The following is an 18,211-nucleotide window of genomic DNA, read 5'->3' as shown; positions in this document are numbered from 1 at the left end:
AGAATGACCTAGGGCTTGATGCCACGACCCTGGGATCATGATCTGAGCCAAAATCAAGAGTTAGATGCTCAAACGAGACACCAAGGTGCCCCTAAACTAAACACCTTATTTGAAATGCCCGGTGATATAATTTACCAAATTGGTGGTAGTCAATAGACAGGGACTGAATTTCATTCAAACAGAATTACAGAGCATGAGAACTAAATGATCTGAATGTTCCTAAAATAGAAATTGGTGCCCTTTTATTCCACCTGAATTAAAACGATGCTTGAGTCACATCCTAGTTCATGGGAATTATAATAAATGACTACTGAAACAGACTCATAAGATCAGTGCTATGAACACATTGAGATCATACACAATTAACTAGTGCTATGGTTTGATTTTAAATCTTTATTTTTTTAATTTTTGTTTTTTGTTTTAAATCTTTAAAATCTCAAAACATACCTTTTTATTTATTTTAGCACACAAAATAATTTACTCATAAAAGTAACATCCGTTTATAGAATTCTAATAAAATTTTTTCAAAACTTAAAAATAAATAGCACTCTTTTTGCAATTCTGATTTTACAGAGAAAACTTTTTGGCACATAATGTTCTATCAAAATAGAAAGCTGAATCACTTTGCTTTGCTTTTCACAACAGAAATAGGCATTCACGCTATCAGCCTTGGGAAATTGGTGACGAGAAAAATTCGCAGGAAAATAGCATCATTGGAAAAATGGGATCTGGTGCCATCTATTGAGTGGCAATGGTAATGTGATCTTGGGTATTAGCCATCAAGTTAAGTAACATACAATTGCAGTTACATGCAGCTGCACAGGTACACATGTGGTCAAGGCCTTACAGTAACATGTAAAATGAAAACAAATGCTATGTTAGGACTGAGGAATGTATAGATGTTTTTTTTCCCCCTTTAAATGCCATCCTACCTTTTAAAGAAAAAGAAATTACGTAGTGAAAAATAATTGCTGAACATGGGGAATGCTGAAGACGGGAAGACTGGTAAATTAAGCAAATGGAAAGTTCTATGATTTAGAGGGACTCAGATAGGGTCTCTTCCTCACGGGGAGGCTGGTGGAAGGCAGTTATGTCTTTGGGTATTTACCGTAGGTCAGAATTAAGGATTTACCTTTTTTTCTACTATTCACATTAAAAGCTAGTTTATTTGAAGAAATTATCAACCCAGACTGCCAATAAAGTGGCACTTAGGAACTATAACGATAATCGATGCCAATACTGATCATCTGGAGGCACCAAAAACCCTGAAGGGCTTTTCTGATTAGCAAAGAAAATTTTTGTTTTGTTGACTGCTCAAATAGACCTTCTCCATACCAACAATAATGTGAGTTTGCCACAACAGCTGCACCACAACCCTGACAGTCTTGGAAAGGTAGGATTCCTGCAACATTTTCATGGACTATCAAGTTTATTTATTTATTTTTTTGGTAGCTTTTGAGAATGTTACTTTCTTATCCTGCCAGGATGCCTTGAGTACTAAGAGGATGCCTAAGACATGTTTGTGGTTGCTCCTTCATAATACTTCTCGTAATCCATAATTTGTTTCTTAGCCATTCCCTAAGAGGGCAGGGGGCCTTGTCTATCCTGTTCATCACCATATACCCAGCACTTAATTATGTTTAGCACATGTAAATGCTCAATAAATGTCAGTTGGTTGAGTGAATAAATGAATGAATTTTGTACAGTCCAACTGACCTAGGGGGAAAAAACAACCCGCACAAAATGAGGAAGACTATGATGGAAAGGAAGAAAAATAAGCAACAATTAATTGGAGGGGGAGAGGGTAGAACTGATGTAAAAAAAAAAAAAACTGTCATCATTCAACAACTGATAAGATCTGTTTGAGATTCAAACTATCTGAAAGATTTTAACAAAGTTAATATAAAAACAAAAGTCTTCTCTGGAAGACTCATTTATAATAAGTTAATGAAAACCCTGTTATTACATCAAGATGTTATAGGAACCTAGTGTTTTGTTGTTTCAAGATGGAGAACACTCTGCTAAATACACCAGGTGAATGTCTACAGCCCCATACAGGGAGCTCAGCACATTAAGGACTTTTTCTTGAATGGTGTCGACTTGCTCAGAAGGACAGTAATCGTCCAGACTTGACCTGGAACCAAGAAGGGAAAGAAAAAGAAAAATACACATAAATGTGATCATACTGTGCAGTGAGGAAAAGTCTGCATGTGTTGATTTCAATATAAAATAGAAACGAAGATGTACTGAATTTTGGAATAAGAACAGTTGGAAGCTACTAAATAGTTACTCTATGTCAGGTACATTACATTATATTCTTTAATCTTCTCAGTAACTCTATGAAATAGGTACTTTTACTATCCCTTTAAAGGAATCTAAACAGAAAGATTAACCTGCATAAGTCACATAGCTAGTAAGTGCTAGGGACAGGATTCAAAATGACACAGCACGCTTCAAAGCCTCAGTGCTTTATCATTAGACTGCTGTTTCCCTTAGAGGGAGATATGGGAAATACTGGGGGTTCTTAAGTGAGTGAACATCTTTCCTATCCTTTTATTATGGGTACACTAGGGCTAGAAATTACAAGGGTAGAGTCTTCCCAACTGATAATAGGTTTCTACTTCTACAAACTATTTGTTAACAAGCATACAGAATTATCCAGAATCAAATGTGGAGATGTGCTGGTATTAGGATTAGTTTCCTAGATGGTATAAAGGAGAAAAGAGCAAAGTAGGATAAAGCAGGAATCTGTATCTTGGTGACTCTTTGTAGAATCACCAACTACAACTTTAGTTACCAACTAGTTACAGTGTCACTGACAATTATAGCCAGATTAAGTTCTGAAATGACTTGATCAGCATCTCCTGGTTCTGGACTCGGGTGAGGAAAGCCATTTGAGGAGGATGGATTGTAAAGAGTGGCATAGAAATCTTTATGGAAGGAAATGGAGGGGTGTCTGGACGGCTCAGTCAGTTAAGTGTCCAACTCTTGATTTCAGCTCAGGTCATGATCTCCCGGCTGTGGGATTGAGCTCTGCACTGGGCTCTGAGCTGACAGTGTGTAGCCTGCTTGAGATTCTCTCTTTCCCTCTCTCCCTCTCCCCCCCCCCAACTCTCTCTCTTTCTTAAAATAAATAAAAATTAAAAACAACTTGAAAAGGGGTGACTGGGTGTCTCAATTGGTTAAATGTCCAACTTTGGGTCAGGTCATGATCTCACTGCTCATGAGTTTGAGCTCCGCGTTTAGCTCTGTGCTGACAACTCAAAGCCTGGAGCCTGCTTGGGATCCTGTGTCTCCCTCTCTCTCTGCCCCTCCCCGCTCATGCTCTGTCTCTCTCAAAAATAAATAAAAAACATTTAAAAAAACACAAAAACTTAAAAAGAAAAGAAGGAAATGGAATTAGTTATCTAGTCCTTGTCACAAGTATTTTAGACCTAAATAATCTGTGAGACATAATCTGTGAGACTTCTGATAAACTCATTCTATTCTCTGGTGATCAGGTTATTTTTGAGACTAGATGTAAATATTTAACACACAATAAATAAGACAGAGCGATTAAAATTATTAAATACTACCTAATATATACATATGGATAAAGACCTACTTCAAGAAAGTATCATATATAAGAGTTTAATTTATAAGCCTCAATCAGTCAAAGCTTTCTGGCTTCTTTAAAACAGAGTAGTTCTTGATGGAAACTACCCTCAAGATGTAGTTTTGGAAATCTGTTGGTGCATTTTTGATTGTCACAATGACAACCGAAGGGCCAAGGTGAGAGGGCAGGGCTGCTAAAATGCTTGCAACATGCAGGACAGTCCTGCACTATGAATGTGAATATGAATACTTGTCCTGTGTCCTACATACTTTTTTCCAAAGTTCATGGAGCACTCACATAAGTGAAAACCGTTTTTAATTTTTTGAGCCTAGAATTTAATACTCTTTTACATATGAACAAAGTATTTTTGAAAATGAATTAAATATAAACTAAATTTCCCAAGAATGCAACTACTCTGTATATTGAGGGAAGATTGGACTCTAAGCTTAGAACTTTACCAGGAAATTGTTATGACCAGAAAAAACATGTCACATGGGGCACCTGGGTGACTCTGTCAGTTAAGCATCTGACTCTTGATTTCAGCTCAGGTCATGATCTCACAGTTCGTGAGACTGAGCTCCACATCAGGCTCTGTGCTCACAGTGCAGAGCCTGCTTGGGATTCTCTCTCCCTCTCTCAAAACAAATAAATAAACTTAAAAACAAAAAACAAAAAACATGTCACTATGGCAGTGCTGTTAGGGTATTTGGCCAATACATCACGTGATTATCTGTCTGCATTTGTAACTGTTACATTTAGAGACTCCTTGTAAAGATGCTAGTCTTGTGTGGCATTTTAATACATATTATTTTATCAATTACTTTTATTTCTTTTATGTTAGGATTTTCTTGTGTGTACACACATATAAACATATGTTTAAATTATGTGTACAGGTATATTATTGCTATAGAATAAATGTTTGTGTCCCCGCCAAATTCGTATATTGAATCCAATCCTCAATGTCATCATATTTTGATTAGATCACAAGGGTGGACCCCTCAGGAATGAGATTAGTGCTGTTATAAGAGACCCCAGAGACCTCCTTCATGAGGTTTACAGGGAGAAGATGGCTGTGAACCAGGAAGCAGGTCTTTACCACACTGAATCTGTTAGTAACTTTATCTTAGACCACCCAGCCTCCAGGACTGTGAGTAATGGATTTCTCTTGTTTATAAGCCACCTGGTCTATGGTATGTTTGTTAATGCAGCCTGAATGAACTATGTAGGTTAGATCACCTATGAATTTCATTTCAGGATGGTAAAAGGAGGTTACAAAATATTTGTCATAAAATATATAAAGTACTAACCTCATAGTTCCATACAAAACCAGCCCAAAGATGAACACAGAAAAGTTTCATTAAATTGTTGTAACTATTCAGCAATTATGTTCAAATTTAAAAAATGGCAGCAGCTAAATATTCATTTGTAGGACAAAGAAATAGGAATTCCTGTGTTCATCTGAATAGTATCACCAACTTCAAAGACAAGATAATAAGAATTGTATGTTTTTTGCCAACCATCACTAAGAGGAAAGAGCAAATACAACATCTGAATTTTGAGCTGAGTAGGTAAAAAATTGGTTAGTAAGAGTAATCATTAGATTAACCTGTGGAAACTGTATTAATTTCTTATGGCAGCTGTAACAAATTGCCACAAATTTAGCAGCTTAAAGCAACACAAAATTACTACCTTACAGTCTTGTTGGAGATGAGAAGTCCTATAATAGAGGGGCTAGCAGGGCTGCATTCTTCTCTAGGTTCTAGGGGAGAATGTTAGTCTTTCCAGTTTCTGGAGGCTGTCTGCATTCCTTAGCCTGAGGCCCTATCCTCCATCTTCTAAGCCAGTAGCCTAGCATCTTCCAATTTCTCGAATTCTGACCCTCTTAAAATGACGACTGTGATCACACTGGTCCACTGGATAATCCAAGGTATTCTCATTTCAAGATCCTTGAGTTAATTGCAACTGCAAGGTCCCTTTTCCTATAGAAGGTTACATATCCGCAGGTTCTGGAGATTAGGATGTGAACATCTTTGGCATACCACTATTCAGGCTACCACACTTACCTTGCAATTGTCACGAGAGTAGGTTTTGGTAAATTTTTCAGTAAATAATATACAGACTGAATAAGATACTCAATTTCTTGTTCTGTGCTGATATGGTGAGGAAGTTCTGAATAATCACAGGTTAGACCAGCCTGGTGAACCTGAAAATAAGAAAATTAAGAATTACACTATAAGGCTTTATTGTTTTTAGAAAATTCTTTAACCATTAGAGGACTTGCTGATACATTTTTTAATAATATTGTGGACTGGGATTGTTTTTACCTTAACAGCTTCTGTGTCACAGAAGTTACCTATTCTCTCAAGTTTTGAAAGAACTGGCCTGTACATTTGTTTGGGCCTGATGCCTTTTGTAGGAATAACTCCTTAACTATTTTTTTAATTTTATAATTATGGATTAATTCAGTTTCTGTCTTTACTTGAGTCTATTTTGACAATTCATATTATCTAGCAAATTATCTATTACACCTAGATTCTAAAAGCTGATATAAAATTGTACATAATATTCTGGTTTTACCTTTTCTTTCAACATTTATTTTTAAAATACATGCATGTACTGCTATATTCAAAGTTTTAAGAGGATACAAGGGAGAGTTTTCCTCCTGTCACCAGTTCCTTATATATCCTTTATGTACAATCAAATAGTACTGACATACATTTATGTGTCTTAAATGTAAATGACTGATGTTCCAGTCTCATAGCACTAAACTGTGCCTGAAAGCTAGAAGTGGCTCACAGGCTAACATTTTATAGCCTTTGCTTGAAGTTTTGAAAATTGGAACTCAAGTATGTCACTGTTTTGCCTACTGTATATAAGTGCAAAGCATGGAAAAAAACCATTAATCTGATATTTTATTGGAGGTTCTGAATACACATCAAAAATTTAAATAGGAACAATCCTCGTAGTAAAATGATATGAATGTTCTTTTCTACTGAACTGATCAAAACACTTAGTGTTCCAACCCTGCAGCTATAGGCACATCATATTTGATTACATTATCTGCAACCAAGCCCATGCCATCCCTTCTGTCTTTCAACAAACAATGTACAAACCACTCCCAACCAGTGGAAAATCCAGATGTAATATAATGATTATAGCAGACCTGCATGAAGACACATTCAATAATGTCATGTGAACTCAAAACATTTTTAAATCCTAAGGATCTTCTAACTCTATCACTCTTAATAACTGCCATGAAAAAAGGGGTGGACTAAGGCGTTTGGACTAGCTCCAATGTAAGCAAAATATTCTTTTGCTAATATTTTTTATTCTTATAAAGTTGGCATTAAATCAATACATAAACTTCAGTTCAAGTAAGGTGGTTTAATTGTATTCCATAACTAAATAAAACACTAGAACAAAACAATTTATTGGAAGTAAAAGCAGCAGCAGGAGTAAAAGAAGAAGACTTATAGGTCTTAGTTTTAGCACAAAATCTGAGAAATGGCACTTGAACTTCAAATAGGAAATTTTATGCCTCAAATACTGAAAAATGATACAAAAATAAAAGAAATTATCATTAGAAGTATTCACTTTTGCCATAGCTTTCAGGTCACTGTTGGCAAAGTCAGCAATACAGCTGATACGGCTGAGATGTACTTGTCAGAACACCTTCTTTTATCTTTCTGCTTGGTTTTTATAATCAGGAAAGTTTTTAGAGGGAGGAAAGAAAGAAGGAGGAAGGGAGTATAAAAATGAATCAATAAAGAAGGGACATCTTTAGAAAGCTTATTTTTTTTGAAAACTTTTCCAATGTTCTGACTTCTAAGAAGTGTGTATTTTTTCATTTCTTCTCCTTTTTTAAAAAGAATTCATTTACACTTCCCTGGTACACAAATAAAAGCAAACCACTTAAATAAAAAGTACTTTTTCTACCCAGAAAAATGTCTTTCTAAAGGGTCAATTTTATACTGCAATATATTTACCATTTCATAGTCTGGTACTTCCATCCGTTTTTTCAAACTCTGTACAAGTGGAATTAGTGATTCCATTCTGGAAAAAAGCCACCCCTCAATTAAACATCACACCACCTCAACTAAAATTACAGAAGCAAATGATAGATACATAACATTTAAAGTATATCTTTAACAATACATTTCACATGATTGAGAAATGAAAGATAAAGATATTCAAATATAATCTTAAAATATTAAGAAATAAATGTTGTTTTTTCTTACCTAAAAAAGTATACATTGTGTTAAACGTTGAAAATTAACACTCAAGAAACTGAGATTTTCCTCTTTTTTAAAAATAGAAGATCTACTGTGATTTAAAATTATTTTGATCAATAAGAAAACTAAGTGCCTTGAGCACATGGTGTTGAAAAAGTTACCCAAAAGTTCAAAAAAAATTAAGAATATATTTATTGACATACACAATTACACCTGGGAAAGTTCTATACCATTTAGTATACTAACACTAGTGCCTTTAAGTCATTTAAATTTTATTTATTATTTATTTTTGATGCTTTTTATTTTTGAGAGAGAGTGCACGCAAGTAAGCGGGGGAGAGGCAGAGAGAGATGGAGATAGAATCTGAAGCAGGCTCCAGGCTCTGAGCTGTCGGCACAAAGCTTGACATGGGGCTTGAACTCGTGAACCACGAGATCATGACCTGAGCAGAAGTCGGACTTTTAACCAACTGAGCCAACCAGGTGCCCATTATTAAATTTAAATAGAACTCTTTGGGAGTCCTGACTGATGTTTCTAGTATTTTGCCTTCCCCATCAATATCTATGCAACTGCTAGGAGGGAAAAAAGAAAGAGGGGGTCATGGAGACCTATCTATCCACTCATTCTGTTACTCTTTTATGAAAACACTTTCTGGTCTTCTAGACCCTAATCACCTACTTTATTTATTTATTTTTTTTTTCTTTCTGAGGGTAGGAACCCCTGCCCATTTATTATTATTTTTTTAATATGAAATTTATTGTCAAATTGGTTTCCATCTACTTTATGTACTTCTTAAGGAACAGTGAAGACTCCTTCATGCTGAGGGTCTGGCTCTTCAGGGGCATGGTAAGTTTGGGGAGATTCTTCTTGCTGTCTCACCCACTTTTCCTTTGTGCTATTCTATTTTCCCTCCATTCCAATCATGGTCTGGACTCATTTCTGTTGTAGCCTCATTGTTTCTTCAACTCTGTGACAGAACTCTGCAGGTGCTGAAGAGTTAACTGGGCATGCTTACCAGGCACAGTGGGTTTCAGTGAAAGTGGCCCCATCTATAGGCTAGATCCAGGACTCCAAGGTTTTCATGCTATTTTAAGTTTTAAACTCGGCTTGAGACATCACAAATTCACAAAATAGTAGGTACTTTTCAATATTTCTAGGAAGAATCATGTTCTGTGAGATATTTCTAGATCTCCCTCTTCCATCATAATTTCAAGAAGGAGGGAATCATTTTTTGAATGAGTTCCCTATACTGAAGAAGAAGAGCATTAACTGATGTTAAAGTGCCTGGTCAATATTTATTGATGTGATGAATACAATTATGGTTTTTATTCCATACTACTCTTTTTTTAGAGATAATAAAGTTTTATAATGTTCATATTTCAGGGAGGTTTCTTAATATTTGAAAAAAAAATTACACTGAATATTTTGAATAAGTAATACATACACATAGCAAAAGATGTTTCTCCCTCATAACTTCATCTATTAGCCATACAATTCCTCTCTTCAGAGGCAACCTCTATTCCAGTTTCCTATGTATTCTTCTAGAAATCTGATGAATTATTACCAATAACAACGACATAATAAGCCTTAGTGGCCCAAAATACTATGATTCTAACTTTCTAATTTATGTTGGTATCTTATGACTGATTTCTTACATTTACACTGTGGAGAATAATCTGTGAGAGGTCAATTTGAAAATAAGCTAGTTCTGGTCTTCCTATGCTCATGGGGACAAAAAAGTTGATGTCTGATGGTTACATTTTAGTTTTCAGGCTTTTTGTTGAGTCTATATGATTTAAAGAATTATTTCAAAGACTCAACATCACTAATCAATAAGGAAATGCAAACCAACACCACAGTAAGAAATTACCTCACATAAGTCAGAATGGCTAGTATCAAAGAACAAGAAAAGAACAAGTGTTGGTGAGGATGTGGAGAAAAGGAAGCTTTTGTGCACTGTCTGTAAAAATGTAAACTGGTACAGCCACTATGGAAAACAGTATGGAGGTTCCTCAAAAAATTAAAAATAGAAATACCATATGATCTAGGAATTCCACTACTTGGTATTTATTCAAAGAAAACAGAAACACTAATTTGAAAAGATATATCCACTCCTATTGTTACTGCAGTATTATTTGTTATAGTCAAGATACGAAAGCAACCCAAGTGTCCATCGATAGACAAATGAATAAAGAAAATGTAAGACAGATATATGCACATACACATGTCTATGTATACAATGGAATATTACCCAGACATAAAAAAAGAATGAAATCTTAATATTTATGACAACATGGATGAACCTAGAGTATCATGCTCAGTGAAGTAAGTTTGATAAGTACCACATGATTTCACTTGTGCAATCTAAAGCAGGACAAATGAACAAACAAAAACAGAAACAGACTCATAAATACAGAGAACCAGTGGCTGCCAGAGGGGGTGGGGAGACAGGTGAAACAGGTGAAGGGGATTAAGAGGTCCAAATTTCCAGTTATAAAAATAAGTCACAGGAATAAAAACTAAAGCATAGGGAATATAGTCAATGGTATAATAATATTGTATAGTAACAGGTGGTAACCACATTTATTGTGGTGAGCACTGTAGAATATATCAAATTGTCGATTCATTATGTTGTATACCTGAGACTAATATAATATTGTACGTCAACTACACTTCACTAGAAAAAACAGAATTAGTTCCAAGAAAAGTACACTATTTATGTCAACATTCTTTCAAACTTGCTTTTTAACACTAAAGGCACTCTTCACCCCACCCTATAAATCGACAAACGATCACACGAAAAGAACTTTCTCTTCATGTTTTCAAGGTAATGTTAATGCTGAGACAATTGGCCAAATAGATGACCTGATGAAGAATCCAGCTTTCAAATCCTGCTTCCTCATATGATGGGCAGTTTTGACCTTCTACTCATATTGGGTTATCCTTAAAAGGAAGCAAATTTTCACATTTTAATTTACCAATCTAGTAATTTACTTTTTTTTTTAAATTTTTTTTTTCAACGTTTATTTATTTTTGGGACAGAGAGAGACAGAGCATGAACGGGGGGAGGGGCAGAGAGAGAGGGAGTCACAGAATCGGAAGCAGGCTCCAGGCTCTGAGCCATCAGCCCAGAGCCTGACGCGGGGCTCGAACTCACGGACCGCGAGATCGTGACCTGGCTGAAGTCGGAAGCTTAACCGACTGCGCCACCCAGGCGCCCCTGTAATTTACTTTTTTATTGATAATTTTTTTTTTCTTACTCTCCTTTGAATGGGGGCTGTCTTACAAATCATTAATCTTCTGTAAGACCCAGCACCACATCTTATAGGGGCAGCTACTGCACAATGATTAAAAGCATATCCACTTAGGGGCGCCTGGGTGGCGCAGTCGGTTAGGCGTCCGACTTCAGCCAGGTCACGATCTCGCGGTCCGGGAGTTCGAGCGCCGCGTAGGGCTCTGGGCTGATGGCTCAGAGCCTGGAGCCTGTTTCCGATTCTGTGTCTCCCTCTCTCTCTGCCCCTCCCCCGTTCATGCTCTGTCTCTCTCTGTCCCAAAAATAAATAAAACGTTGGGGGAAAAAAAAAAAAAAAAAAGCATACCCACTTACTATGGGACTCAGAGCAACTTAAACCTCTGTGTCTTAGCTTCCTCACCTATAAAATGAACACAAAGTCTTAAGATTGTTAGAAGGAATAAATGAGGTAAATGCAAGAAAAAAAATCTTACAACTGGGCATATAGATAGCACCTAGTAAAGGCTAACTATTGCTAGTAAATTTGTGTTGGCATTTTTTTTTTTTTAAGATACTATTTTTAAGTAAGCACTACACCCAATGTGGGGCTCCAACTCACAACCCTGAGATCAAGCATCACATGCTCTACAAACTGAGCCAGCCAGCATCCTTGTGTTGGCACTTAATACTAATTTTTAAAAAGTAATTTATCTAGCAAACTTAACAATATATCTAGGACTGAAATAAAGTTGGGGAAAAAATGTTTCAAGGTCTTACCCAGGGTTTGAAGCCCATTTCTGTACAGTTTCTTCATCATCACCATCACACAAATCAGCAAAAGCAGCTTCTAAATCTTCTAACTGATGAATTCGAGTATCAACACAATCTACCAAATCTTCCTTTAAGCACATTGAAAAGCCAAGATTATAATTTTTCTTTGAAAAAGTGAAATTCCATTACAATGAAAATATCAGTTCAATTAGTTAAACCATGACTTGTAAGTACTAACCATGGGTTTACCCAATAAACACACAAAGTTTCTGGTGAGATGTCCGAGAGCACTCTAATGGGCTATAAGATATTATTAGATATGTAACAGACAAAACGCAAAAGAAACAAATGAAGGATACCTCTGTCAGGTTGGTATCAGGCTTTTTAAATTGGTACAACTCTTGTAAGATTTTGTATTCTTCCTGGAAAACAAAACAAAAACCCATATAGTAGGGGAAAAAACCCAATTTTTTTGATGATATTCTTTAAGTAAAAATGGCTGTGATATTAGGAAGATAGATAATTATTTAAAAATCAGTCTGTGAAAATCCAGCAAATGTATAGTTCAGATATCATTATAAACACTGTCATTTCTATACTGACAAGAATGTATGAAATAGCTATGGAAAAGACTTGATATGAAAGAAGATTTTTAATAATATTCTACTCTATAAATTGGTACATCTTAGGATCTAAACAGATTTTCGCTCTTTACAGGAAATATACATGTCCTGAATAACAAAAGAACGCTCCATGTTCACTTTGCAGCCCTTTCCCTAGCTGCAAAAGAGAACCCTGAAGTTCAAAGGTGATAGGGGAGGCAGTTACAATGGAAGAAGGATACTTTCTAAGCACTGACTTTGCAGGAGAGTGTCTCTCTTCATTCAGCACACTAAATAGCCCCATTATACATGGGTATATCTGGCCCCAAAATCCCATTTAGGAGTATTGTTGCGAAGAAATTATATGCAAGAGCTGAAGTTCACAAAGCACAGTGTTGTGCCACTCCCTCACTGTAATAATCCTGTGACTTGGGTGTGATTATTTTTATTTTATACTTGAACTGTGGGTCAGAAAGGTTAAGTAACTTTCCCAAGAAGTGATAAGCAGAAGCAACAAACAGAACTTAACTCACTCTGGACTTCTGCACATGCTCTTTAAAAAAGGTAAACAAGTGACTTTAACTACATTAAAAAAAAGTCTATTAAATTATAAAGTATACTACATGCTCTTTTCCAAAAGTTCCATAGTACCAAATGGTATAAAGGATACAAAAAACTCCACTACCCAGGTTTCCTGATAGTACTGGAAAAGGAATACCTGCCATTAAGTTCCTTATGTAACTTTTTAGAAATTTTCATTAAAAATATTTGATGAGTATATTTGTAAAATAAATTCCTAAAGTCAGTTTCTTCAGCTTTCAGATGCGCCTATTCTTCAAGTTTTCTAAATAGCTCTAAGGTCATTTCATAATTCTAAGAACTTGTGGTTATAGTCACTGGCTCCACATACAACAGCAGAAAGAAATAGCAATTTTTCTCCCTTATTTACAAGTTGGGAAAATACTCTAGGTCCCCCATTCTTGTTCCAGATTACACTAAGTCCTCAAATCTTACCTATTTTTAATCATTACCTACTTAGAGGTCTTCAATAACTTAGATAAACCACCATGGCTTCTTATACGTACATATTATGATTGTAAGGTGCAGCATCGTTGTTAGAATCAAACACTGAATTTGGGTAGAAAAAATACAGTTGATCTGAATCACTGAAATAGGTCTGAATAACCTCCCAAATGTTGAAGTAAGCAGTTGTGCCCATAAAATGCACCTAGGAATGCTCATTTGGATCATGAATTTACCAGTTTCTTAAATGCCTAGTTCTATCTCAGATCTGTGCATACTAATATTGTCTGGTGATTTGCATTTAAGACCTGATGAGGTACCCTACGGATTAGAGGCCTGAATCATTAGCTGCAAATAGTACATGTGTGATCAGGCACCTGATTCAGATTTTTCAGTGAAAAATCTGTCACACAGGGCTTTCTTTACATGTATAGAATATCTCCGGAAAGATACACCAAGAAACTGGTGATGTTTCTTTCTGAGGTAAGAAACTGAGGAAATGAGGATGGGGTGAGAGAGTGACATTCTTTAATGTATATATTTTCTTACAGTGTATGATTTTAGTTTTTTCAACTACCCATGTACGTATTACCTCAATAAATACAAAATAAATACTATCTAGAGCAGGGATTTGCAACCCGCAGCTCACAACCTGTTTTTGTATGGCATTCAAGTTAAGAAAGGTACATATAAACTTCAATTTAAAAAAGGTATGTATAATTTAAAAACGTTTAAATACAACAAGGAAGAATGTGTGATAGAGACCATATGGGACCCCCAATAAAGTAATTAATATCTGGCTGTTTGCAGAAAATTTGCTGAGCCCTGATCTAGAGAAATGTCATACAATTCTCAAGATCTACATTTTAAAAATGCCACATGTTTACCTGAGTGAACATTTCTTTGAAGGGATTCTTGACTGAAAAAAAATCCAAGTCAATATCCAAAACAAATGCATCCCCTTTCTTCAAAATTTCTAGAATTTCCCCAGTGCTGACTGTTGTCTGGCATTCTTGGCTTTCAGAAAAGCATGGACGTGACTGCTCTAGGCAAGTTTGGCCCTTCTTCTGTGTCACTGTGTCCTTTTCCAGTCCTTCTGAATAAGAGTCACAGTTAGTAGAGGCAGTGTTTTCTGCACCTTCCAGTGCTAGCTTTGGCTTCTTAGCAGAAGACACTGCATCATTTTCTTCTTGATTGTTACAGAGTTTGTAAGGTTTCACCATAATCACATCCAATTGCAAAGGTTTTTGGTTCTCTAGCTGGTCTTCAGTTACATAAAGACCGTCACTTAGAAAGTAATGATCTGTACTTGTAACCCTGCATTAGAGGAAAAAACTATTTTAAAGAAAAATGGACAACTTTGCTGACATTTCATATAGTATTTCCAAAGCACTCAGAAACGTAACAAAGAACATATTTAACAAAAGCTAAGAGCTATCCCTACTTTTTGTAATTCCTGTTCTTCTGCAGAAATAGCATTCCCCAAATTTTTAGCTGGGCACACAACTGCCCAAAGTAAAGACTGTTAAGTAAAGATTTCATAATCTACCTTGTAGCCAGGTGTGGCCAATTGACTAAGTTCTGGCCTAAGGCTGTGAATGGAAAAGAAGTGTATAAAACCTTGCTCTCCTTTCCTCACTGACTGGCATATGAACATGGAAGTGGCAAGCCCAGCTTGGACTATGAGGACAAAGGCAATACTGTAGAGATGAAGCAAAAAGGTAAAAGGAACGGGAGTTGCTGAACTGGTAAACTGCCACAAAGGCCCTGGGCTGCATGTGGTAAACTCTAATATGAGAAAGAAATAAATGATCTTCTTTAATTAACCTAGTGTGTGTTTTTTTTTAACTTAAAAAAAATATTTATTTTTGAGAGAGAAGAGAGAGAGAGAGCGTGAGCGAGGAAGGGGCACAGAGAGAAAGAGACACAGAATCTAAAGCAGGCTCCAGGCTCTGAGCTATCAGTAGAATCTGACGCAGGGCTTGAACTCATGAACTGTGAGATCATGACCTGAGCCGAAGTCAGATGCTTAACCAAATGAGCCACCAAGGGGCCCCTTTAAGCTAGTGTTTTGGAGCTCATATCAGCTGAAACTTTAACCAAATAATCACTTATGAGAAAAATTGTATCTGGAAATAATTTCGCTTAACAGAAACTTCCTCTGATGTGTTTCAAAGCTTTGTCAAATTTTATATGAACATATTTTAATATGAAAAGCAACTTAAAAATGTTATACATATGCAGAATGCATTTTACAAGTTACAGATTTCTACTCAGTAAGTTCTTAGCTTTTCACTATTTTATGCCTTAGTAAATACTTTGAAAAGCAAAACTAAATTCTTCTTCCAGAGGCAGGCTCTATCCAACTAAAATAAAGGTCATATTTATTTTCTACTCCCCCTCCTCCAGTTATACAGCATTAAATTTAAAAAGGTATTAATTTTCCAAAATAAGATTAATGACATAATAAAGCTAATATCCAGGCTTCTTATAAATTATGCCATCCTAAGACAAAGCCTGTATCCTCCAAACTAAATTTGCATTCTTCTTTAATAAAGGACCCTTCACATTCATTTCATCACAAGAGAATGTTAAAAGTCAAGAACATGTTGATATTTATAAAGATAATTACAGTATTGCAATACACATAAAACATTGGTTAAACTGCTTACACAACAAAAATAGTTGCACATGTAACTCAAGTCAGAGAATGCTGTAATTTAATTTAGGTTAATTACCTAAAGCTAGTCATAGTACTAAAATGAAAACTCCAAATCTACTTTTTAGCTATTGGATTTACAAAAAAAAAAAACAAAAAAAACAAAAAAACCCAAAAACCCAAAATGAGATAATTTTGCTTTTCCAGTGCTAACTGTTAAATTCAGTGGACAATAGTTATATTGTAAGGAAATGGCATTTCCTTAAATATATAAATCATTAAATATATATATCTATAAGGTATTTCACTGATTTAATGGAATTAGTCATCAATGGAGCCGGAATTCCAGAAGATGGAGACCATATTATTCAAAACCAACTTGACTAGCAACAAAATATAAATGATATGTGAAGAAGGTCCAGAGATATGAAAGCTTGGTTCCTGGTGTTTTGAGAACTATTTAAATAGTTGAGGCTTAATCTGACCCTATCTGTATGTAGAGAACTTACAAGTTATTATGGGGATTCAAAGTAAGATAAAAGAAGAACTCATTCCCTTTCACACTCACAAATATGATGAAATTACCTGATGGTTGTGGTAGAAGTGTCTCTGCCTACTAAAAAGTGATGTTTTCCCTCTCTGATTTGCTGAGCCCACATGGGATGAAGCCATAGAACATGAGAAAAATGGCCAGCATAAACCGCAGGCATAATCCAATTCTCAATACTTAATTCTCTGGAAAAGAAATAGAAAGCATGAAAGAAATAGAAATAGAAAGAATAGAAAGAAAGAATAGAAAGCATGAGTGGGTTTTCCAAATGTAATTTCACCCAGAACAAGATTTTAACAATGTTCATAATGACATCAAGGGCTTATTTCCCTTTTTCATTATACTGACATTTGCACTAACAGTGCAAAGCAATGGTGGGTTGATGTCCTGAGATTAATCAAGGCAACAGCATCAACTCTACTAGTAGTCACTGTATTCTTCACTACCAAACACCACTGACCCCTCCCAAAGCCAGTTTCATGTATTAAAAAAAAAAAAAAAAAAAAAAGCCAGTTTACTAGTTTACTAAACCTTGATCCTGAATATACATTTTAAATAGTCTGTGCAGTAAAATGAGAAATGCACAAAAAGTACTTCTGCTACATACTTTGAGGTACCATGGTTGTTTCAAGGAAAAGTACTTGTGACTGAATTGAAAACACCATTTTTCCTGAAAGAAAGATTGATCAACATACAATGGTTATTCAGACTTGAAATTGAATTGTTGGATTTCCACATTCGAACTGAGCTTTAAGAACCACTACTTGTCAAGTTTTGGTATGGTACTGAATATTCATAATTATCTGAAAAAGCTATGAAAATACTGTTCCTAAATTTTCTTCATATAGTTCCACCAAAACAACATATGGCAACAAATCGAATGCAGAAGGAGATAGGAGAAATAGCTGTCTCTTATAAAGGCAAATATTAAAGAGATGGGAAAAAAATTAAATATTGTTATTCTTCTCCCCAGATACTTTGCTTTAAAAAATAAATTTTTCATAAAAATATCATATTTATGCTAACACATACAGGTCTATTAATTTGAATGAATTACTTTAAACATTTCTCAGCTTTAAATTCAAATACGGTAAATATCAATAGATGTAACCTACACTTAGAAGAAAGCTCAGTAATTTTTAGGAATATACAGGAATCCTGAGACTAAAAAGTTTAAGAATTATTCTACAACTGTATTCTACAAGTTGTATATTCTACAACTGTCTATATACTTATAACTTTTTTCAATTTCTAAAATATATAATCTCTAAATTTATAAAAGAGACTAACAACAATGGTAGCCTACCACATTTCTTTACAAATTAGTGCTCTAGGGGCACCTGGATGGCTCAGTCGGTTGAGCATCTGACTTTGGCTCACGGTTTGTGGGTTCCAGCCCTGCGTAGGGGTCTGTGCTGACAGCTCTGAGCCTGCAGCATGCTTTGGATTCTGTGTCTCCTTCTCTCTCTGCCCCTCCCTCACTTGTACTCTGTCTCTCATAAATAAAATAAAATAAAATAAAATAAAATAAAATAAAATAAAATAAA

General features: G+C 35.4%; 1 protein-coding gene across 4 annotated transcripts in view; it reads right to left on the bottom strand.

Moving 5' to 3' along the window:
• Nucleotides 1–633: 633 nt before the first annotated feature.
• CUNH5orf22 (chromosome unknown C5orf22 homolog) overlaps nucleotides 634–18,211 on the bottom strand; it is a 20,210-nt gene continuing 2,632 nt past the window's right edge. For 3 of the 4 annotated variants that reach the window (XM_040494642.1, XM_040494658.1, XM_040494650.1), the window contains 7 exons: nucleotides 16,700–16,849; nucleotides 14,343–14,772; nucleotides 12,190–12,252; nucleotides 11,837–11,958; nucleotides 7,582–7,648; nucleotides 5,659–5,798; nucleotides 634–2,134 (listed from right to left, as the gene is read on the bottom strand). In XM_040494642.1, the coding sequence (XP_040350576.1) occupies nucleotides 2,002–2,134; nucleotides 5,659–5,798; nucleotides 7,582–7,648; nucleotides 11,837–11,958; nucleotides 12,190–12,252; nucleotides 14,343–14,772; nucleotides 16,700–16,849 (1,105 nt within the window). In that variant the 3' untranslated portion in view covers nucleotides 634–2,001. Of the gene's footprint in view, nucleotides 2,135–5,658; nucleotides 5,799–7,581; nucleotides 7,649–11,836; nucleotides 11,959–12,189; nucleotides 12,253–14,342; nucleotides 14,773–16,699; nucleotides 16,850–17,271; nucleotides 17,335–18,211 lie in introns of all 4 variants that reach the window. The other variant, XM_040494668.1, reaches the window with a different exon arrangement.

This window comes from Herpailurus yagouaroundi, unplaced genomic scaffold (genome assembly GCF_014898765.1).
Source record: "Herpailurus yagouaroundi ecotype Mexico unplaced genomic scaffold, PumYag 29, whole genome shotgun sequence".
In the NCBI taxonomy this organism is placed as follows: Eukaryota; Metazoa; Chordata; class Mammalia; order Carnivora; family Felidae; genus Herpailurus; species Herpailurus yagouaroundi.
Note: the sequence above shows the minus strand (reverse complement) of the source record. Positions and strands in the feature narration are given on the sequence as shown.